Source organism: Takifugu rubripes, chromosome 1 (genome assembly GCF_901000725.2).
Source record: "Takifugu rubripes chromosome 1, fTakRub1.2, whole genome shotgun sequence".
NCBI lineage: Eukaryota > Metazoa > Chordata > Actinopteri > Tetraodontiformes > Tetraodontidae > Takifugu > Takifugu rubripes.
The window spans coordinates 3,633,901-3,656,171 of NC_042285.1; the positions used below are offsets into that span (position 1 = coordinate 3,633,901).

Genomic DNA, 22,271 nt, shown 5'->3' on the forward strand with positions numbered 1-22,271 from the left:
AATTTTCCGCCAAGACAGTCCATCACAAGACACAAGCAACTCAAACAAGAAACAGGATAAATGGCAGAGAAATTGAATGAGTATATTAAATCAAATTTCCAGGAGTAAAAAACAGCAAATTATGTTGGCATCCACAAATAATTTGTGTTAAAAATATATTATTCATTTGCAATATTACATGAAGACAAAGAATTCCTAAATCAACAAGCAATATACACATTGCACGGCTCCTTCATGCTCCCATATAGAACCTATTGTCTGGAAGTTTGGGATACAAAACAAAGACCGACTCAAAAATCATCCTTCAACGGGAAGAATAAGATTCATAACTGAGAGCACTCATAGACGAACAAATCAACTCTTTGTCAAACTCAAAACATTCAAATTCAAGGATGTGGATGATTTAAAAGCTATTCAATTCATGTACAAATTTAAAAAAGGTGTTATCAATATACCAAATTGCTCTAAATGAGTGAAAATGGTTGCCATCTGAGGGGAAAATGTGTATAAAATAAATAAATAAGTGAGAACAAATGTAAAACTCTGAATGTCAATAAAGGGAGTTCATTTATACAACAACTGTAATTAAGAAGTGGAAACATGTATGACATTGAATAAACTGAAACATATTAAAACTCAATTACTTGGACTGAAGATAGATGAACATACAGTTGAAGGGAATTATTTAAATTGGAACAGTAAATCCTTTGACACTAATTTTCTTTCAGTTTTATCTGTTTTGTATTTTTAAGTTTTTGTATTCTTATTGTTGTACTATTGTTGTTCTTTACTTGTCCTATTATGATAAACTCATTTTGAGAAATTTTATTTACTTATTATTAATAAGGAAGTTAAGTTAATTCTGAACCCAAACTCTTGTATGGTCAGAACAAACTAGTTTTGTTACAAAGTTATTTTTATTTTTGCTAGTTTGTTAATTTAATATGTTTGAGAATGAATAACATAAATCTAAAGTCTAAAGATTCTATCTATTCAATGATTTAAGCTAAAGCAGTGACACCAAGAGGTGGTCAGGAACAGCTAGCATTTACAACAGAACAGAAGATGAACGGAGCAGAACTGAACAAAATACAAACAGAAGAGAACAGAGCAGAGCAGAACACAGTAGAACAGATCAGAAGGGAAGAAATAACATGTAAATGTTAGTGCCCACATCTATACAGTCAGGGGTCAAGAAGGGTCAGAGTCTCTTGTGGGGAAATGTTGCTTCAGTCGGTGTTTTTTAAGGTGTGAAGTAGAGAGGAAACAAAGGAGATAGTGGATCAACTGAAAGTTTATGAATTGTAGATAAGAAATAATTGAACTGTACTGGAATCATTTGAGTCACACGACTGAGTTGATAGATTAATTTGACTTTTGATGCAAGAATATTACTGATTCATAATAACCTCCATCCTGGAGGTAAGTGACATCATCATTCCTCTTTCGTACAAGCTCGTTGCCTTTCCCCACTTGGACCTATATCACTGCCTTTCCTTATTCTTATCAGAATCACTTATGTAGTTGGCCTTTCTCACTTACTTTAGTGATACTTTAGTGTTATAAACAGCTTTGCTATGTGTGAAACTAGCTAAATTTAGTGAATTAGCCATGTTATCATATTTTTCCAGTCTTAATCATACTAAATCAAGTTTCTAAAGGCAAAAAAACTCTATGCTCCAATGCAAGACACCCTTTTAAACATGTCTTGCAGGTCAGATCACCTTCTGCCTCCAAAATATATTTAGATAGATGACTAAACTTGACTTTCTCAATGCCAGGTTGGATGTTCTTGATGTTGCGCCCAAGTCATCATGAAGGCCTGCAGGCACCCCAGTAAGTTTCTCCACTGTGTACACGTGTTCTGCTGAACAATGCTACTTGTTAAATCCACAACATTTTCAGTCCTTGATGATGCATGTTGATAAGTGGCCCAAGTCTGGGTGGGAATGAAGAAGATTCACAGCCTCAGGCTCTGCACACTGGAAGATGGCACAGACTCTGAAGAAAACCAGGAGAAAAGAGATGAAGCTGTAGGTCTAAAGATGCAAGTCAAGGAATCACACATTAAAATAGTCTCTAGAACTGAGAAGCATCGCAAAGCTCAGGAAACTACTGACGCAGCATGATGCTGAAAAGTTAGTCCATGCATTTGTTATTTCCAGGCTGGACTATTGTAATTCTTTATTGTCAGGGTGTCCAAACTCCTCTCTAAGAAGCCTCCAGTTGATCCAAAATGCTGCAGCCAGAGTTCTGACAGGTATTGACAAGAGATCACATAACTCCTGTACTGGGTCTCTTCATTGGCTGGCCGTTAAATTTAGAATAATTTTTAAAACCCTTCTTTTGACCTACAAGGTCCTCAGAGGCCTAGCTCCATCCTACCTGGAGGAGCTAGTGACACCTTACCAGCCCAATAGACCGCTCCGCTCTCAGAATGCTGGTCTACTTGTGGTTCCCAGAGATTCTAGGAGCAGACTGGGGGGGCGTGCATTTAGCTACCAGGCTTCCCTGCTGTGGAACCAGCTCCCTGTCCAGGTACGGGAGGCTGACTCCATCTTCTTGTCATATCACCTGGGCAGGAGACTGACTGGAGCATCTGAATGTGCCACAACCAAATACCAGTGGCTCACTTGAAAAGACTGGCTGTGACTTCCCTCCAGTGCCAGATAATAGTGCAGGTTACAGTCTGTACCAGCACCAGAGGTGCACTTTTTCTTTCTTTTGTTGCCAAGTGACAGTCACTGTGCTCTTCTCTCCCCCTTTTTCCCCATTTTTTTCAGTCTTCACCTGTGGCATCTTCAGGGCTTTTTGTTTGTTTTTTGGTATTTTGCTCTGGGAACTTAACTTGCTGTTGTGTTTATTTTGGAATCAACTCACATCTACTGACTTTTCCTGTATTCTAGTTCAATTTTCCGGCTAGACAGTCCATCACAAGACACAAGCAACTCAAACAAGAAACAGGATAAATGGCAGAGAAATTGAATGAGTATATTAAATCAAATTTCCAGGAGTAAAAAACAGCAAATTATGTTGGCATCCACAAATAATTTGTGTTAAAAATATATTATTCAATTGCAATATTACATGAAGACAAAGAATTCCTAAATCAACAAGCAATATACACATTGTACGGCTCCTTCATGCTCCCATATAGAACCTATTGTCTGGAAGTTTGGGATACAAAACAAAGACCGACTCAAAAATCATCCTTCAACGGGAAGAATAAGATTCATAACTGAGAGCACTCATAGACGAACAAATCAACTCTTTGTCAAACTCAAAACATTCAAATTCAAGGATGTGGATGATTTAAAAGCTATTCAATTCATGTACAAATTTAAAGAAGGTGTTATCAATATACCAAATTGCTCTAAATGAGTGAAAATGGTTGCCATCTGAGGGGAAAATGTGTATAAAATAAATAAATAAGTGAGAACAAATGTAAAACTCTGAATGTCAATAAAGGGAGTTCATTTATACAACAACTGTAATTAAGAAGTGGAAACATGTACGACATTGAATAAACTGAAACATATTAAAACTCAATTACTTGGACTGAAGATAGATGAACATACAGTTGAAGGGAATTATTTAAATTGGAACAGTAAATCCATTGACAATAATTTTCTTTCAGTTTTATCTGTTTTGTATTTTTAAGTTTTTGTATTCTTATTGTTGTACTATTGTTGTTCTTTACTTGTCCTATTATGATAAACTCATTTTGAGAAATTTTATTTACTTATTATTAATAAGGAAGTTAAGTTAATTCTGAACCTGAACTCTTGTATGGTCAGAACAAACTAGTTTTGTTACAAAGTTATTTTTATTTTTGCTATTTTGTTAATTTAATATGTTTGAGAATGAATAACATAAATCTAAAGTCTAAAGATTCTATCTATTCAATGATTTAAGCTAAAGCAATGGCACCAAGAGGTGGTCAGGAACAGCTAGCATTTACAAAAGAACAGAAGATGAATGGAGCAGAACTGAACAAAATACAAACAGAAGAGAACAGAACACAGCAGAACACAGTAGAACAGATCAGAAGGGAAGAAATCACATGTAAATGTTAGTGCCCACATCTATACAGTCAGGGGTCAAGAAGGGTCAGCGTCTCTTGTGGGGAAATGTTGCTTCAGTCGGTGTTTTTTAAGGTGTGAAGTAGAGAGAGGAAACAAAGGAGATAGTGGATCAACTGAAACTTTATGAATTGTAGATAAGAAATAATTGAACTGTACTGGAATCATTTGAGTCACACGACTGAGTTGATAGATTAATTTGACTTTTGATGCAAGAATATTACTGATTCATAATAACCTCCATCCTGGAGGTAAGTGACATCATCATTCCTCTTTCGTACAAGCTCGTTGCCTTTCCCCACTTGGACCTATATCACTGCCTTTCCTTATTCTTATCAGAATCACTTATGTAGTTGGCCTTTCTCACTTACTTTAGTGATACTTTAGTGTTATAAACAGCTTTGCTATGTGTGAAACTAGCTAAATTTAGTGAATTAGCCATGTTATCATATTTTTCCAGTCTTAATCATACTAAATCAAGTTTCTAAAGGCAAAAAACCTCTATGCTCCAATGCAAGACACCCTTTTAAACATGTCTTGCAGGTCAGATCACCTTCTGCCTCCAAAATATATTTAGATAGATGACTAAAATTGACTTTCTCATCGCCAGGTTGGATGTTCTTGATGTTGCGCCCAAGTCATCATGAAGGCCTGCAGGCACCCCAGTAAGTTTCTCCACTGTGTACACGTGTTCTGCTGAACAATGCTACTTGTTAAATCCACAACATTTTCAGTCCTTGATGATGCATGTTGATAAGTGGCCCAAGTCTGGGTGGGAATGAAGAAGATTCACAGGCTCAGGCTCTGCACACTGGAAGATGGCACAGACTCTGAAGAAAACCAGGAGAAAAGAGATGAAGCTGTAGGTCTAAAGATGCAAGTCAAGGAATCACACATTAAAATAGTCTCTAGAACTGAGAAGCATCGCAAAGCTCAGGAAACTACTGACACAGCATGATGCTGAAAAGTTAGTCCATGCATTTGTTATTTCCAGGCTGGACTATTGTAATTCTTTATTGTCAGGGTGTCCAAACTCCTCTCTAAGAAGCCTCCAGTTGATCCAAAATGCTGCAGCCAGAGTTCTGACAGGTATTGACAAGAGATCACATAACTCCTGTACTGGGTCTCTTCATTGGCTGGCCGTTAAATTTAGAATAATTTTTAAAACCCTTCTTTTGACCTACAAGGTCCTCAGAGGCCTAGCTCCATCCTACCTGGAGGAGCTAGTGACACCTTACCAGCCCAATAGACCGCTCCGCTCTCAGAATGCTGGTCTACTTGTGGTTCCCAGAGATTCTAGGAGCAGACTGGGGGGGGCGTGCATTTAGCTACCAGGCTTCCCTGCTGTGGAACCAGCTCCCTGTCCAGGTACGGGAGGCTGACTCCATCTTCTTGTCATATCACCTGGGCAGGAGACTGACTGGAGCATCTGAATGTGCCACAACCAAATACCAGTGGCTCACTTGAAAAGACTGGCCGTGACTTCCCTCCAGTGCCAGATAATAGTGCAGGTTACAGTCTGTACCAGCACCAGAGGTGCACTTTTTCTTTCTTTTGTTGCCAAGTGACAGTCACTGTGCTCTTCTCTCCCCCTTTTTCCCCATTTTTTTCAGTCTTCACCTGTGGCATCTTCAGGGCTTTTTGTTTGTTTTTTGGTATTTTGCTCTGGGAACTTAACTTGCTGTTGTGTTTATTTTGGAATCAACTCACATCTACTGACTTTTCCTGTATTCTAGTTCAATTTTCCGCCAAGACAGTCCATCACAAGACACAAGCAACTCAAACAAGAAACAGGATAAATGGCAGAGAAATTGAATGAGTATATTAAATCAAATTTCCAGAAGTAAAAAACAGCAAATTATGTTGGCATCCACAAATAATTTGTGTTAAAAATATATTATTCAATTGCAATATTACATGAAGACAAAGAATTCCTAAATCAACAAGCAATATACACATTGTACGGCTCCTTCATGCTCCCATATAGAACCTATTGTCTGGAAGTTTGGGATACAAAACAAAGACCGACTCAAAAATCATCCTTCAACGGGAAGAATAAGATTCATAACTGAGAGCACTCATAGACGAACAAATCAACTCTTTGTCAAACTCAAAACATTCAAATTCAAGGATGTGGATGATTTAAAAGCTATTCAATTCATGTACAAATTTAAAGAAGGTGTTATCAATATACCAAATTGCTCTAAATGAGTGAAAATGGTTGCCATCTGAGGGGAAAATGTGTATAAAATAAATAAATAAGTGAGAACAAATGTAAAACTCTGAATGTCAATAAAGGGAGTTCATTTATACAACAACTGTAATTAAGAAGTGGAAACATGTACGACATTGAATAAACTGAAACATATTAAAACTCAATTACCGTACTTGGACTGAAGATAGATGAACATACAGTTGAAGGGAATTATTTAAATTGGAACAGTAAATCCATTGACAATAATTTTCTTTCAGTTTTATCTGTTTTGTATTTTTAAGTTTTGTATTCTTATTGTTGTACTATTGTTGTTCTTTACTTGTCCTATTATGATAAACTCATTTTGAGAAATTTTATTTACTTATTATTAATAAGGAAGTTAAGTTAATTCTGAACCCAAACTCTTGTATGGTCAGAACAAACTAGTTTTGTTGCAAAGTTATTTTTATTTTTGCTAGTTTGTTAATTTAATATGTTTGAGAATGAATAACATAAATCTAAAGTCTAAAGATTCTATCTATTCAATGATTTAAGCTAAAGCAGTGGCACCAAGAGGTGGTCAGGAACAGCTAGCATTTACAACAGAACAGAAGATGAACGGAGCAGAACTGAACAAAATACAAACAGAAGAGAACAGAACACAGCAGAACAAATCAGAAGGGAAGAAATCACATGTAAATGTTAGTGCCCACATCTATACAGTCAGGGGTCAAGAAGGGTCAGCGTCTCTTGTGGGGAAATGTTGCTTCAGTCGGTGTTTTTTAAGGTGTGAAGTGTTGAATCGCAATACCTCCTGTATGTAGCTGCCGATCCGCGTGTTCGTTGAATGAAGACTTCGAGAAGTAAAGTACCAATTTCAAAATGTATTTAACAATAGAATCAATTCCAGATACAAATATTACAGAGCTCCGGGCCAGTTCATAACCCTAGCAACAACAGAGTCAATTGTCAGGGCATGAAGTCTGACAACCTAACTATCCCTTGGCCCAGTCCTTTATAGTCACACACATGCAAATTCACAATGTCCATGCAATCCAATCCAGATCCCCCGCTGAGATGTCCCCGTCTTCCTCCAGTCCCACTTGGTGTTGGTAGAGTTCTTCTTTTCCATTGTTTTCCCAGGTGGCCAGATCCCATTCTTCATGCAAATGTGATCATCATCAACCCCCCTGATGTTGCATTTACAATGAGTGTTTGACACCCCCTGCCTGACTGGCTCCTAAGATAACAGTAGAACAAACAACAATCCTGCAAATGCCTCTGTTCTTTATTTCATTTGCTAATGAGTCTACCTTGCCTAACTTCTAAGAGAAGACAGAAACATATGGTGAAACACATAACAAGATAAAGACAATTCTCAACAGAAGTAGAGAGAGGAAACAAAGGAGATAGTGGATCAACTGAAAGTTTATGAATTGTAGATAAGAAATAATTGAACTGTACTGGAATCATTTGAGTCACACGACTGAGTTGATAGATTAATTTGACTTTTGATGCAAGAATATTACTGATTCATAATAACCTCCATCCTGGAGGTAAGTGACATCATCATTCCTCTTTCGTACAAGCTCGTTGCCTTTCCCCACTTGGACCTATATCACTGCCTTTCCTTATTCTTATCAGAATCACTTATGTAGTTGGCCTTTCTCACTTACTTTAGTGATACTTTAGTGTTATAAACAGCTTTGCTATGTGTGAAACTAGCTAAATTTAGTGAATTAGCCATGTTATCATATTTTTCCAGTCTTAATCATACTAAATCAAGTTTCTAAAGGCAAAAAAACTCTATGCTCCAATGCAAGACACCCTTTTAAACATGTCTTGCAGGTCAGATCACCTTCTGCCTCCAAAATATATTTAGATAGATGACTAAACTTGACTTTCTCAATGCCAGGTTGGATGTTCTTGATGTTGCGCCCAAGTCATCATGAAGGCCTGCAGGCACCCCAGTAAGTTTCTCCACTGTGTACACGTGTTCTGCTGAACAATGCTACTTGTTAAATCCACAACATTTTCAGTCCTTGATGATGCATGTTGATAAGTGGCCCAAGTCTGGGTGGGAATGAAGAAGATTCACAGGCTCAGGCTCTGCACACTGGAAGATGGCACAGACTCTGAAGAAAACCAGGAGAAAAGAGATGAAGCTGTAGGTCTAAAGATGCAAGTCAAGGAATCACACATTAAAATAGTCTCTAGAACTGAGAAGCATCGCAAAGCTCAGGAAACTACTGACGCAGCATGATGCTGAAAAGTTAGTCCATGCATTTGTTATTTCCAGGCTGGACTATTGTAATTCTTTATTGTCAGGGTGTCCAAACTCCTCTCTAAGAAGCCTCCAGTTGATCCAAAATGCTGCAGCCAGAGTTCTGACAGGTATTGACAAGAGATCACATAACTCCTGTACTGGGTCTCTTCATTGGCTGGCCGTTAAATTTAGAATAATTTTTAAAACCCTTCTTTTGACCTACAAGGTCCTCAGAGGCCTAGCTCCATCCTACCTGGAGGAGCTAGTGACACCTTACCAGCCCAATAGACCGCTCCGCTCTCAGAATGCTGGTCTACTTGTGGTTCCCAGAGATTCTAGGAGCAGACTGGGGGGGGCGTGCATTTAGCTACCAGGCTTCCCTGCTGTGGAACCAGCTCCCTGTCCAGGTACGGGAGGCTGACTCCATCTTCTTGTCATATCACCTGGGCAGGAGACTGACTGGAGCATCTGAATGTGCCACAACCAAATACCAGTGGCTCACTTGAAAAGACTGGCCGTGACTTCCCTCCAGTGCCAGATAATAGTGCAGGTTACAGTCTGTACCAGCACCAGAGGTGCACTTTTTCTTTCTTTTGTTGCCAAGTGACAGTCACTGTGCTCTTCTCTCCCCCTTTTTCCCCATTTTTTTCAGTCTTCACCTGTGGCATCTTCAGGGCTTTTTGTTTGTTTTTTGGTATTTTGCTCTGGGAACTTAACTTGCTGTTGTGTTTATTTTGGAATCAACTCACATCTACTGACTTTTCCTGTATTCTAGTTCAATTTTCCGGCTAGACAGTCCATCACAAGACACAAGCAACTCAAACAAGAAACAGGATAAATGGCAGAGAAATTGAATGAGTATATTAAATCAAATTTCCAGAAGTAAAAAACAGTAAATTATGTTGGCAGCCACAAATAATTTGTGTTAAAAATATATTATTCAATTGCAATATTACATGAAGACAAAGAATTCCTAAATCAACAAGCAATATACACATTGTACGGCTCCTTCATGCTCCCATATAGAACCTATTGTCTGGAAGTTTGGGATACAAAACAAAGACCGACTCAAAAATCATCCTTCAACGGGAAGAATAAGATTCATAACTGAGAGCACTCATAGACGAACAAATCAACTCTTTGTCAAACTCAAAACATTCAAATTCAAGGATGTGGATGATTTAAAAGCTATTCAATTCATGTACAAATTTAAAGGTGTTATCAATATACCAAATTGCTCTAAATGAGTGAAAATGGTTGCCATCTGAGGGGAAAATGTGTATTAAAAAAATAAATAAGTGAGAACAAATGTAAAACTCTGAATGTCAATAAAGGGAGTTCATTTATACAACAACTGCAATTAAGAAGTGGAAACATGTACGACATTGAATAAACTGAAACATATTAAAACTCAATTACTTGGACTGATAGAAGATAGATGAACATACAGTTGAAGGGAATTATTTAAATTGGAACAGTAAATCCATTGACAATAATTTTCTTTAAGTTTTATCTGTTTTGTATTTTTAAGTTTTGTATTCTTATTGTTGTACTATTGTTGTTCTTTACTTGTCCTATTATGATAAACTCATTTTGAGAAATTTTATTTACTTATTATTAATAAGGAAGTTAAGTTAATTCTGAACCCAAACTCTTGTATGGTCAGAACAAACTAGTTTTGTTACAAAGTTATTTTTATTTTTGCTAGTTTGTTAATTTAATATGTTTGAGAATGAATAACATAAATCTAAAGTCTAAAGATTCTATCTATTCAATGATTTAAGCTAAAGCAGTGACACCAAGAGGTGGTCAGGAACAGCTAGCATTTACAAAAGAACAGAAGATGAACGGAGCAGAACTGAACAAAATACAAACAGAAGAGAACAGAACAGAGCAGAACACAGTAGAACAGATCAGAAGGGAAGAAATAACATGTAAATGTTATTGCCCACATCTATACAGTCAGGGGTCAAGAAGGGTCAGAGTTTCTTGTGGGGAAATGTTGCTTCTTTTAAGGGCCTGTAGTGTGAAGTAGAGAGAGAAAATGAAGGAGATGGTGGAACAACAGGAAGTTTATGAAGTGTAGATGTGTGTGTTTAAGTATGAATGAGAATCAATTTTACAGCCTCCATTTTGGAGGTGGAAGCAATGAATTGTTGCTCCAGCAGCTTCACTCCATCACCAAAGGTTTCCTCCCAATTAACCCTCCAGTTGAAACAGACTTTGATATGAAACTCAGTATTTGTTTTTAACTAAATAAACAGTCTCTGGTGTTTGCTGGCTTATTCAGAACCATTTCTGTCCATAAAAGAGCAGAAATCAACAGTCAGACAGACATAAGCAGCGGTTCGTCTTTTCTGAAGGTGAGACCATCAACTGTGTTTAGGTTCCATTTGCAGGTTCCTTCCAGGACCCAGCTTCTTGCAAGTATGATGGACCAGAGAGCTAAATTACATTTGATTTTGATGTTTTGCAGGTAGAACTACGCCCGCAAAGCGGCGACCCTCATCGTTACTAAAAGCTATTAACTTCTTGTACTGGTTTGATGTGACTTTGCTAAAATGTCTCACTCCATTTTCAGAGAATCACACCCCTGAATCTGAAGTTCTGCTTTCACCCCAAGTCCCAGCATGAAGGTAAAGTGGGGGAGCCCCAGTTGTTGCTGGTTTTGGGAAGATTGCTTTGAAACTAGCAGTTGGCTGTGTGATTGATCTGTTTAACTGATTCTGCGGCTGTTGCAGGGATCACTCGTCCTCCTCTTCCTCATGGCCCCAACACTGGCCAGTGGTCAACCAAATCTCGAGCCTGCAGACTGCAGTGAGGTCACTGACTTTAGTGACCTCACTGGCAATGTCAGTGAGGTCAGTGGAATGTACCCCATCTATCCTGCTGGACACGGGTCTGAGACGTTGGTAGGTTTCTGATTTTTTCTGCCATCCACGACAGTCTTGACACTGCATTAACAGCTTTAACAGCTAGAACAAGAAACATTCCATTTCTCTTTCTATCCATTTTGTGTTGCTTTTAGGTTTTCTGTGACATGGCAACTGATAATGGAGGCTGGACTGTGAGTATCCTAAACATGGCTCCGTCAGAACACTCCAAACCGTGAACAAAAGGAACAATCCTCTGTCCCATGTTGTTCTTCAGGTGATCACTAGTAGAATGGATGGAGAACTCAACTTCTACAGACCCTGGGACCATTACAAGGTTGGTTTCGGTATGCCTACTTCAGAGTACTGGATCGGTGAGTATCTCAGTTGTCTCATCACTTCATTGAACCCATCCAAATCTATATGAGGTGTGTTTGCCTGTGAATGTGTAGGTCTCGACAACATCTACTACTTGACGAGTAGTAAACAATATGAGCTTCTAGTTGTGTTGGAGGACTTTGAAGGCAAAACTGTGTATGCTTACTATGGTTCCTTCGCTGTTGGTGATGAGAGTTCTGGATATCAGCTGACTGTTGGAGACTTTACTGATGGAGGAGCAGGTCAGGGATGAACATCAGATTGTTCTGGGCTTTCTGGTTCTGACTTACAGATGATTTGCATTGTTTGTGTTTTCATGGTTCTTTTAACTTTTTATTGTTATCTTTCTGTAGGAGACGCAATGACTTATCACAACCAAATGAAGTTCACCACCTTGGACAGAGACAACGACCTTTTAGACAAGGAAAACTGTGCCAGGAAATACCTGGGAGCCTTCTGGTACAATAAATGTCACACTGCAAACCCCAATGGGGTGTATCGCTGGGGCGCCGATGGTACTCTTTTCGCTGTTGGGGTCAGCTGGTATCCTTGGAAGGGTCATGACTACTCACTGAAGTCATTCATCATGATGATCCGTCCTGTCCAGTAGAGCTTTAGGGTCAATGCTCAGCAAAACCTTTTCTTCTTCTCTAAGATAGTCTGTAGCAGAGTGTGTGATTACCTCTTGATTCTCTTCTAGTCACTTCAGCAAAGATTTGAATTGTGATTTCAGATACCTAATGTATCATAACATCAATCAATAAATAATCAATAAATATATTGAGCAAATTGATGTAGGACCTGTTTCCTCCGTGGGTTGTTCTTGCATAGATTCTATGATGTGTCAACATTTCATGAGTCAGCAGATAACTTTGTTTAATCTTGATCTCTTGATTAATGACAAAGAGTTGATCGCATAAGATTAAAATTGATTTCTTGTGAGCAATGTAAAGCTGCAACCTCTGGTCTCCTGATCAATCTGATAGATTCTTTTACTTAAACACTACTTTTTTCCTGCGTTGGTGAATCATCATCATCATCATTGATGATGAGGCTAACGGCCTACCTGACTAGGTTGCCACTACTTCTGTTACTATTTTGGGAAAGTATTCTGGATTCTTTTATTTTTTGAAGGAAAATATTCCATGGTCAAAGATTACATTTGACTTAAACATCATGGCTCGGTCAAATGTTTCAATCCAACTTCAATTGTAGGTCACACGGTACAGTTATTATTCAAAAGCAAAAAACACTCTTAAGTGCCGCAAAAATCAGATTTGTCCAACTAACTTTTTGTTTTCTTCTTGTTGTACTATTGTTGTTCTTGCCCTATTATGATAAACTTATTTTGAGAAATTTGATTTATTTATTTTTAATAAGGAACTTAAGTTAATTCTGAACCTGAACTCTTGTATGGTCAGCACAAACTAGTTTTGTTACAAAGTTACTTTCATTTTTGCTATTTTGTTAATTCAATGATTAACAAAAATCTGAAGTCTAAAGATTCTATTTTTTCAATGATTTAAGCTAAAGCAGTGACAGCAACAGGTGGTCAGGAACAGCTAGCATTTACAACAGAACAGAAGATGAACGGAGCAGAACTGAACAAAATACGAGAACAGAGCATAGCAGAACCGAGTAGAACACATCAAAAGGGAAGAAAACACATGTAAATGTTAATGCCCACATCTATACAGTCGGGGGTCAAGAAGGGTCAGAGTCTCTTGTGGGGAAATGTTGCTTCTTTTAAGGGCCTGTAGTGTGAAACAGAGAGAGGAAATGAAGGAGATGGACTTGTGTCATGTGACTAACAGAGTTTTCATTTTAAATTTGGCTTCTGATGCAAGAATATTGCTGAGTCACAATAACCTCCATTCTGGAGGTGCGTGATATCATCACTCCTCATTCATACGAGCTTGTTGCCCTTCCTCACTTGGACCTGTATCACTATCTTTCCTTATTCTTAACAGGATCACTTATGTTGTTGCCTTTCTCCCTCATCACAAACAATTTAGTGTGATAAACAGCTGTGCTATGTGTGAAACTGTCTAACTTCAGCTAATTAGCCGTGTTATCTGCCTTGGTATTTGATATATTTTCTCAGTCTTAATAATAATAAATCAAGTTTCTAGATGCAGAAAAGCTGTATGCCCCAATGGAAGACACCCTTTGAAACATGTCTTTCAGGTAAGATCATCTTCTGCTTCCAAAATATATTTAGATAATTGACTAAAATTGACCTTCTTATCGGCAGGTGGGATGTGCTTGGTGTTCTGCCCAGGAGTCATCATGAATGCCTGCAGGCACCCCAGTAAGATGAATTCTGTTTCTGCACAGTGAACACATGTCCTTCTGAAGGATTCCACCATCTGATGATATTTCATCAATTTTCAGTCCTTGATGCCTGTTGAAAAATGGCCCAAGTCTGAGTGACAAGGAAGAAGATTTACAGGTCCAGGTTCTGCAGACCGCAGCAATGGGACAGACACAAATAATTCAGAGCAATTCAGGATTTAAGGATAAGAAATCATTAGCACTGAAAATCGAATGTGGCGCTTCCCAAAGCTGTGTTGAGACTATTACTTTATCTTACTATTTTATATTTATGGACACAAATAATATATCTGAGGTTTCCAATATCTAAAATATTTAAAAGACCTTGATTTGCATATGACACAAATATTAACTGCTATGGGGACAATCGGAACACCTCTTGGATCCGGTGGTTGTATGAATTACTGAAACTGAAAAACCTAATTATTTAAATAAACACTAAATCTAAGACTAAATTTATAATATTTAGAAATATTTTGTAAAAGTATTTTGCCCTGGGAACTTAACTTGCTGTTGTGTTTATTTTGGAATGAACTCACATCTACTGACTTTTCCTGTATTCTAGTTCAATTTTCCGGCTAGACAGTCCATCACAAGACACAAGCAACTCAAACAAGAAACAGGATAAATGGCAGAGAAATTGAATGAGTATATTAAATCAAATTTCCAGAAGTAAAAAACAGTAAATTATGTTGGCAGCCACAAATAATTTGTGTTAAAAATATATTATTCAATTGCAATATTACATGAAGACAAAGAATTCCTAAATCAACAAGCAATATACACATTGTACGGCTCCTTCATGCCCCCATATAGAACCTATTGTCTGGAAGTTTGGGATACAAAACAAAGACCGACTCAAAAATCATCCTTCAACGGGAAGAATAAGATTCATAACTGAGAGCACTCATAGACGAACAAACCAACTCTTTGTCAAACTCAAAACTTTCAAATTCAAGGATGTGGATGATTTAAAATCTATTCAATTCATGTACAAATTTAAAGAAGGTGTTATCAATATACCAAATTGCTCTAAATGAGTGAAAATGGTTGCCATCTGAGGGGAAAATGTGTATAAAATAAATAAATAAGTGAGAACAAATGTAAAACTCTGAATGTCAATAAAGGGAGTTCATTTATACAACAACTGTAATTAAGAAGTGGAAACATGTACAGCATTGAATAAACTGAAACATATTAAAACACAATTACTTGGACTGAAGATAGATGAACATACAGTTGAAGGGAATTATTTAAATTGGAACAGTAAATCCTTTGACACTAATTTTCTTTCAGTTTTATCTGTTTTGTATTTTTAAGTTTTTGTATTCTTATTGTTGTACTATTGTTGTTCTTTACTTGTCCTATTATGATAAACTCATTTTGAGAAATTTTATTTACTTATTATTAATAAGGAAGTTAAGTTAATTCTGAACCCAAACTCTTGTATGGTCAGAACAAACTAGTTTTGTTACAAAGTTATTTTTATTTTTGCTAGTTTGTTAATTTAATATGTTTGAGAATGAATAACATAAATCTAAAGTCTAAAGATTCTATCTATTCAATGATTTAAGCTAAAGCAGTGACACCAAGAGGTGGTCAGGAACAGCTAGCATTTACAAAAGAACAGAAGATGAACGGAACAGAACTGAACAAAATATAAACAGAAGAGAACAGAGCAGAGCAGAACACAGTAGAACAGATCAGAAGGGAAGAAATAACATGTAAATGTTAGTGCCCACATCTATACAGTCAGGGGTCAAGAAGGGTCAGAGTTTCTTGTGGGGAAATGTTGCTTCAGTCGGTGTTTTTTAAGGTGTGAAGTAGAGAGAGGAAACAAAGGAGATAGTGGATCAACTGAAACTTTATGAATTGTAGATAAGAAATAATTGAACTGTACTGGAATCATTTGAGTCACACGACTGAGTTGATAGATTAATTTGACTTTTGATGCAAGAATATTACTGATTCATAATAACCTCCATCCTGGAGGTAAGTGACATCATCATTTCTCTTTCGTACAAGCTCGTTGCCTTTCCCCACTTGGACCTATATCACTGCCTTTCCTTATTCTTATCAGAATCACTTATGTAGTTGGCCTTTCTCACTTACTTTAGTGATACTTTAGTGTTATAAACAGCTTTGCTATGTGTGAAACGAGCTAAATTTAGTGAATTAGCCATGTTATCATATTTTTCCAGTCTTAATCATACTAAATCAAGTTTCTAAAGGCAAAAAAACTCTATGCTCCAATGCAAGACACCCTTTTAAACATGTCTTGCAGGTCAGATCACCTTCTGCCTCCAAAATATATTTAGATAGATGACTAAACTTGACTTTCTCATCGCCAGGTTGGATGTTCTTGATGTTGCGCCCAAGTCATCATGAAGGCCTGCAGGCACCCCAGTAAGTTTCTCCACTGTGTACACGTGTTCTGCTGAACAATTCTACTTGTTAAATCCACAACATTTTCAGTCCTTGATGATGCATGTTGATAAGTGGCCCAAGTCTGGGTGGGAATGAAGAAGATTCACAGGCTCAGGTTCTGCACACTGGAAGATGGCACAGACTCTGAAGAAAACCAGGAGAAAAGAGATGAAGCTGTAGGTCTAAAGATGCAAGTCAAGGAATCACACATTAAAATAGTCTCTAGAACTGAGAAGCATCGCAAAGCTCAGGAAACTACTGACACAGCATGATGCTGAAAAGTTAGTCCATGCATTTGTTATTTCCAGGCTGGACTATTGTAATTCTTTATTGTCAGGGTGTCCAAACTCCTCTCTAAGAAGCCTCCAGTTGATCCAAAATGCTGCAGCCAGAGTTCTGACAGGTATTGACAAGAGATCACATAACTCCTGTACTGGGTCTCTTCATTGGCTGGCCGTTAAATTTAGAATAATTTTTAAAACCCTTCTTTTGACCTACACGGTCCTCAGAGGCCGAGCTCCATCCTACCTGGAGGAGCTAGTGACACCTTACCAGCCCAATAGATCGCTCCGCTCTCAGAATGCTGGTCTACTTGTGGTTCCCAGAGATTCTAGGAGCAGACTGGGGGGGGCGTGCATTTAGCTACCAGGCTTCCCTGCTGTGGAACCAGCTCCCTGTCCAGGTACGGGAGGCTGACTCCATCTTCTTGTCATATCACCTGGGCAGGAGACTGACTGGAGCATCTGAATGTACCACAACCAAATACCAGTGGCTCACTTGAAAAGACTGGCCGTGACTTCCCTCCAGTGCCAGATAATAGTGCAGGTTACAGTCTGTACCAGCACCAGAGGTGCACTTTTTCTTTCTTTTGTTGCCAAGTGACAGTCACTGTGCTCTTCTCTCCCCCTTTTTCCCCATTTTTTTCAGTCTTCACCTGTGGCATCTTCAGGGCTTTTTGTTTGTTTTTGGTATTTTGCTCTGGGAACTTAACTTGCTGTTGTGTTTATTTTGGAATCAACTCACATCTACTGACTTTTCCTGTATTCTAGTTCAATTTTCCGGCTAGACAGTCCATCACAAGACACAAGCAACTCAAACAAGAAACAGGATAAATGGCAGAGAAATTGAATGAGTATATTAAATCAAATTTCCAGAAGTAAAAAACAGTAAATTATGTTGGCAGCCACAAATAATTTGTGTTAAAAATATATTATTCAATTGCAATATTACATGAAGACAAAGAATTCCTAAATCAACAAGCAATATACACATTGTACGGCTCCTTCATGCTCCCATATAGAACCTATTGTCTGGAAGTTTGGGATACAAAACAAAGACCGACTCAAAAATCATCCTTCAACGGGAAGAATAAGATTCATAACTGAGAGCACTCATAGACGAACAAATCAACTCTTTGTCAAACTCAAAACATTCAAATTCAAGGATGTGGATGATTTAAAAGCTATTCAATTCATGTACAAATTTAAAGGTGTTATCAATATACCAAATTGCTCTAAATGAGTGAAAATGGTTGCCATCTGAGGGGAAAATGTGTATTAAAAAAATAAATAAGTGAGAACAAATGTAAAACTCTGAATGTCAATAAAGGGAGTTCATTTATACAACAACTGCAATTAAGAAGTGGAAACATGTACGACATTGAATAAACTGAAACATATTAAAACTCAATTACTTGGACTGATAGAAGATAGATGAACATACAGTTGAAGGGAATTATTTAAATTGGAACAGTAAATCCATTGACAATAATTTTCTTTAAGTTTTATCTGTTTTGTATTTTTAAGTTTTGTATTCTTATTGTTGTACTATTGTTGTTCTTTACTTGTCCTATTATGATAAACTCATTTTGAGAAATTTTATTTACTTATTATTAATAAGGAAGTTAAGTTAATTCTGAACCCAAACTCTTGTATGGTCAGAACAAACTAGTTTTGTTACAAAGTTATTTTTATTTTTGCTAGTTTGTTAATTTAATATGTTTGAGAATGAATAACATAAATCTAAAGTCTAAAGATTCTATCTATTCAATGATTTAAGCTAAAGCAGTGACACCAAGAGGTGGTCAGGTACAGCTAGCATTTACAAAAGAACAGAAGATGAACGGAGCAGAACTGAACAAAATACAAACAGAAGAGAACAGAACAGAGCAGAACACAGTAGAACAGATCAGAAGGGAAGAAATAACATGTAAATGTTATTGCCCACATCTATACAGTCAGGGGTCAAGAAGGGTCAGAGTTTCTTGTGGGGAAATGTTGCTTCTTTTAAGGGCCTGTAGTGTGAAGTAGAGAGAGAAAATGAAGGAGATGGTGGAACAACAGGAAGTTTATGAAGTGTAGATGTGTGTGTTTAAGTATGAATGAGAATCAATTTTACAGCCTCCATTTTGGAGGTGGAAGCAATGAATTGTTGCTCCAGCAGCTTCACTCCATCACCAAAGGTTTCCTCCCAATTAACCCTCCAGTTGAAACAGACTTTGATATGAAACTCAGTATTTGTTTTTAACTAAATAAACAGTCTCTGGTGTTTGCTGGCTTATTCAGAACCATTTCTGTCCATAAAAGAGCAGAAATCAACAGTCAGACAGACATAAGCAGCGGTTCGTCTTTTCTGAAGGTGAGACCATCAACTGTGTTTAGGTTCCATTTGCAGGTTCCTTCCAGGACCCAGCTTCTTGCAAGTATGATGGACCAGAGAGCTAAATTACATTTGATTTTGATGTTTTGCAGGTAGAACTACGCCCGCAAAGCGGCGACCCTCATCGTTACTAAAAGCTATTAACTTCTTGTACTGGTTTGATGTGACTTTGCTAAAATGTCTCACTCCATTTTCAGAGAATCACACCCCTGAATCTGAAGTTCTGCTTTCACCCCAAGTCCCAGCATGAAGGTAAAGTGGGGGAGCCCCAGTTGTTGCTGGTTTTGGGAAGATTGCTTTGAAACTAGCAGTTGGCTGTGTGATTGATCTGTTTAACTGATTCTGCGGCTGTTGCAGGGATCACTCGTCCTCCTCTTCCTCATGGCCCCAACACTGGCCAGTGGTCAACCAAATCTCGAGCCTGCAGACTGCAGTGAGGTCACTGACTTTAGTGACCTCACTGGCAATGTCAGTGAGGTCAGTGGAATGTACCCCATCTATCCTGCTGGACACGGGTCTGAGACGTTGGTAGGTTTCTGATTTTTTCTGCCATCCACGACAGTCTTGACACTGCATTAACAGCTTTAACAGCTAGAACAAGAAACATTCCATTTCTCTTTCTATCCATTTTGTGTTGCTTTTAGGTTTTCTGTGACATGGCAACTGATAATGGAGGCTGGACTGTGAGTATCCTAAACATGGCTCCGTCAGAACACTCCAAACCGTGAACAAAAGGAACAATCCTCTGTCCCATGTTGTTCTTCAGGTGATCACTAGTAGAATGGATGGAGAACTCAACTTCTACAGACCCTGGGACCATTACAAGGTTGGTTTCGGTATGCCTACTTCAGAGTACTGGATCGGTGAGTATCTCAGTTGTCTCATCACTTCATTGAACCTATCCAAATCTATAATATGAGGTGTGTTTGCCTGTGAATGTGTAGGTCTCGACAACATCTACTACTTGACGAGTAGTAAACAATATGAGCTTCTAGTTGTGTTGGAGGACTTTGAAGGCAAAACTGTGTATGCTTACTATGGTTCCTTCGCTGTTGGTGATGAGAGTTCTGGATATCAGCTGACTGTTGGAGACTTTACTGATGGAGGAGCAGGTCAGGGATGAACATCAGATTGTTCTGGGCTTTTTGGTTCTGATTTACAGATGATTTGCATTGTTTGTGTTTTCATGGTTCTTTTAACTTTTTATTGTTATCTTTCTGTAGGAGACGCAATGACTTATCACAACCAAATGAAGTTCACCACCTTGGACAGAGACAACGACCTTTTAGACAAGGAAAACTGTGCCAGGAAATACCTGGGAGCCTTCTGGTACAATAAATGTCACACTACAAACCCCAATGGGGTGTATCGCTGGGGCGCCGATGGTACTCTTTTCGCTGTTGGGGTCAGCTGGTATCCTTGGAAGGGTCATGACTACTCACTGAAGTCATTCATCATGATGATCCGTCCTGTCCAGTAGAGCTTTAGGGTCAATGCTCAGCAAAACCTTTTCTTCTTCTCTAAGATAGTCTGTAGCAGAGTGTGTGATTACCTCTTGATTCTCTTCTAGTCACTTCGGCAAAGATTTGAATTGTGATTTCAGATACCTAATGTATCATAACATCAATCAATAAATAATCAATAAATATATTGAGCAAATTGATGTAGGACCTGTTTCCTCCGTGGGTTGTTCTTGCATAGATTCTATGATGTGTCAACATTTCATGAGTCAGCAGATAACTTTGTTTAATCTTGATCTCTTGATCAATGACAAAGAGTTGATCGCATAAGATTAAAATGGATTTCTTGTGAGCAATGTAAAGCTGCAACCTCTGGTCTCCTGATCAATCTGATAGATTCTTTTACTTACCGTATTTTCATGACCATAAGGTGCACCGTATCAAAAGGTGCAGTCTCAGTTATGGGTGCTATTTCTGTATTTAAAACATACAAAAGGCGCACCGTATTATTAAGCACATGCTGAAACATACAGTAAAAAATGACAGCGGAAGTAAAACAGTGAGTTTCGACACATTTATTGAACAAAATATTCATTCTTCCGCCACAAAACCATCAAAGTTTTCATCTTCTGTATCTGAATTAAACAGCTGCACTATTTCAATGTCCAACATCCCGAATTCCTCTTCTAAATCATCTGAATCGGACTCACCGACCGGTTCCGGTTCAGCGTTGATTTTGTGAAAGCTCTCCCAATACATGAAGACGACCATCATAGCCCATGCGTCTACAATCCACCCGCATATGGTGGCATAACTTGCCCGCCGCTAACTCATAGTCTTTGTGATGGACTGTTCGCCTTCCGTCATCCATCCGTTTCCGTGGCAGCCGAGAACCACGGTGAACGACGACTTCTCGTGCTCCGTTGTGCGTATCGCCACCGTGCTGGTCCCTTTTTCTCCACTTTGTGGGTCAAAGGGATGTTAAAAGTCAGAGGGATCTCATCCATGTTGGTGATGTGGCTAGGCGCGGTTATCTTGTCGCGGCAGTAGGTGCGGAAGATGGCCGCCCTCTCCTGGTTAGGGTTAGGGAAGATGGCCGCCCTCTCCTGGTTAGGGTTAGGGTTAGGGAAGATGGCCGCCCTCTCCTGGTAATCCGCGGGGAGCCGCTGCGCAACAGTTGTCCTCACGCGTATGAAGAGATGCCGCCGCCTCATAAAGCGAAAACACTAAGATTGCTCGATTGCCATTTTCAGCCGCATATTCGATGGCCTGCAGTTTAAAGTAAGCCTCATTCATACGCGTCTCGCTTGACCGGCGCCATTTTAGGGGATCCTTGCGCGTAGGTGTGCCGCTAATTGGCGGAGCGTTTACCGTAGTGCACCCACCAAAGGCACACAGCAGATTTTGGAACTCAGTCCACACAAGGCGCTCCATATTATAAGGCGCACCATCGATTTTTGAGAAAATCTCAGTGTTTTAGGTGCGCCTTATAGTCGTGAAAACACGGTAAACACGACTTTTTTCCTGCGTTGGTGAATCATCATCATCATCATTGATGATGAGGCTAACGGCCTACCTGACTAGGTTGCCACTACTTCT

General features: G+C 38.6%; 2 protein-coding genes across 8 annotated transcripts; both read left to right on the forward strand.

Annotated features, from left to right (window-relative positions):
- The first annotated feature begins 1,791 nt into the window (after positions 1-1,791).
- LOC115252937 (microfibril-associated glycoprotein 4-like) lies at positions 1,792-12,698 on the forward strand. Of its 4 annotated transcripts, XM_029849416.1 has the most exons (9): positions 1,792-1,836; positions 4,693-4,747; positions 8,192-8,246; positions 11,124-11,178; positions 11,284-11,454; positions 11,571-11,609; positions 11,693-11,789; positions 11,868-12,035; positions 12,147-12,698. In XM_029849416.1, the coding sequence occupies exons 4-9, from the start codon at positions 11,173-11,175 to the stop codon at positions 12,401-12,403; spliced, it is 738 nt and encodes a 245-aa protein (XP_029705276.1). In that variant the 5' UTR covers positions 1,792-1,836; positions 4,693-4,747; positions 8,192-8,246; positions 11,124-11,172; the 3' UTR covers positions 12,404-12,698. The 4 variants fall into 4 exon arrangements, with proteins under 4 accessions (XP_029705276.1, XP_029705278.1, XP_029705274.1 ...); XM_029849418.1 differs by lacking the exons at positions 1,792-1,836; positions 8,192-8,246 and having other exon boundaries at positions 4,730-4,747; XM_029849414.1 differs by lacking the exons at positions 1,792-1,836; positions 4,693-4,747; positions 8,192-8,246 and adding an exon at positions 10,322-10,905.
- A 1,391-nt stretch (positions 12,699-14,089) lies between these two features.
- Positions 14,090-20,875, forward strand: LOC101076397 (microfibril-associated glycoprotein 4-like). Of its 4 annotated transcripts, none has more exons than XM_029849399.1 (7): positions 14,090-14,104; positions 19,410-19,464; positions 19,570-19,740; positions 19,857-19,895; positions 19,979-20,075; positions 20,157-20,324; positions 20,436-20,875. In XM_029849399.1, the coding sequence occupies exons 2-7, from the start codon at positions 19,459-19,461 to the stop codon at positions 20,690-20,692; spliced, it is 738 nt and encodes a 245-aa protein (XP_029705259.1). In that variant the 5' UTR covers positions 14,090-14,104; positions 19,410-19,458; the 3' UTR covers positions 20,693-20,875. The 4 variants fall into 4 exon arrangements, with proteins under 4 accessions (XP_029705259.1, XP_029705256.1, XP_003961190.2 ...); XM_029849396.1 differs by lacking the exon at positions 14,090-14,104 and adding an exon at positions 16,468-16,533; XM_003961141.2 differs by lacking the exon at positions 14,090-14,104 and adding an exon at positions 18,706-19,191.
- The last annotated feature ends 1,396 nt before the right edge of the window (positions 20,876-22,271 follow it).

What these genes read in the sequence shown, in the direction of transcription:
- LOC101076397 (XM_029849399.1), top strand. An exon ending in GACACGGGTCTGAGACGTTG is followed by an intron (nt 19,741 to 19,856) that starts GTAGGTTTCTGA and finishes TGTTGCTTTTAG; the next exon opens with GTTTTCTGTGACATGGCAAC. An exon ending in CTGATAATGGAGGCTGGACT is followed by an intron (nt 19,896 to 19,978) that starts GTGAGTATCCTA and finishes GTTGTTCTTCAG; the next exon opens with GTGATCACTAGTAGAATGGA.
- LOC115252937 (XM_029849416.1), top strand. An exon ending in CTGATAATGGAGGCTGGACT is followed by an intron (nt 11,610 to 11,692) that starts GTGAGTATCCTA and finishes GTTGTTCTTCAG; the next exon opens with GTGATCACTAGTAGAATGGA. An exon ending in TACTTCAGAGTACTGGATCG is followed by an intron (nt 11,790 to 11,867) that starts GTGAGTATCTCA and finishes GTGAATGTGTAG; the next exon opens with GTCTCGACAACATCTACTAC.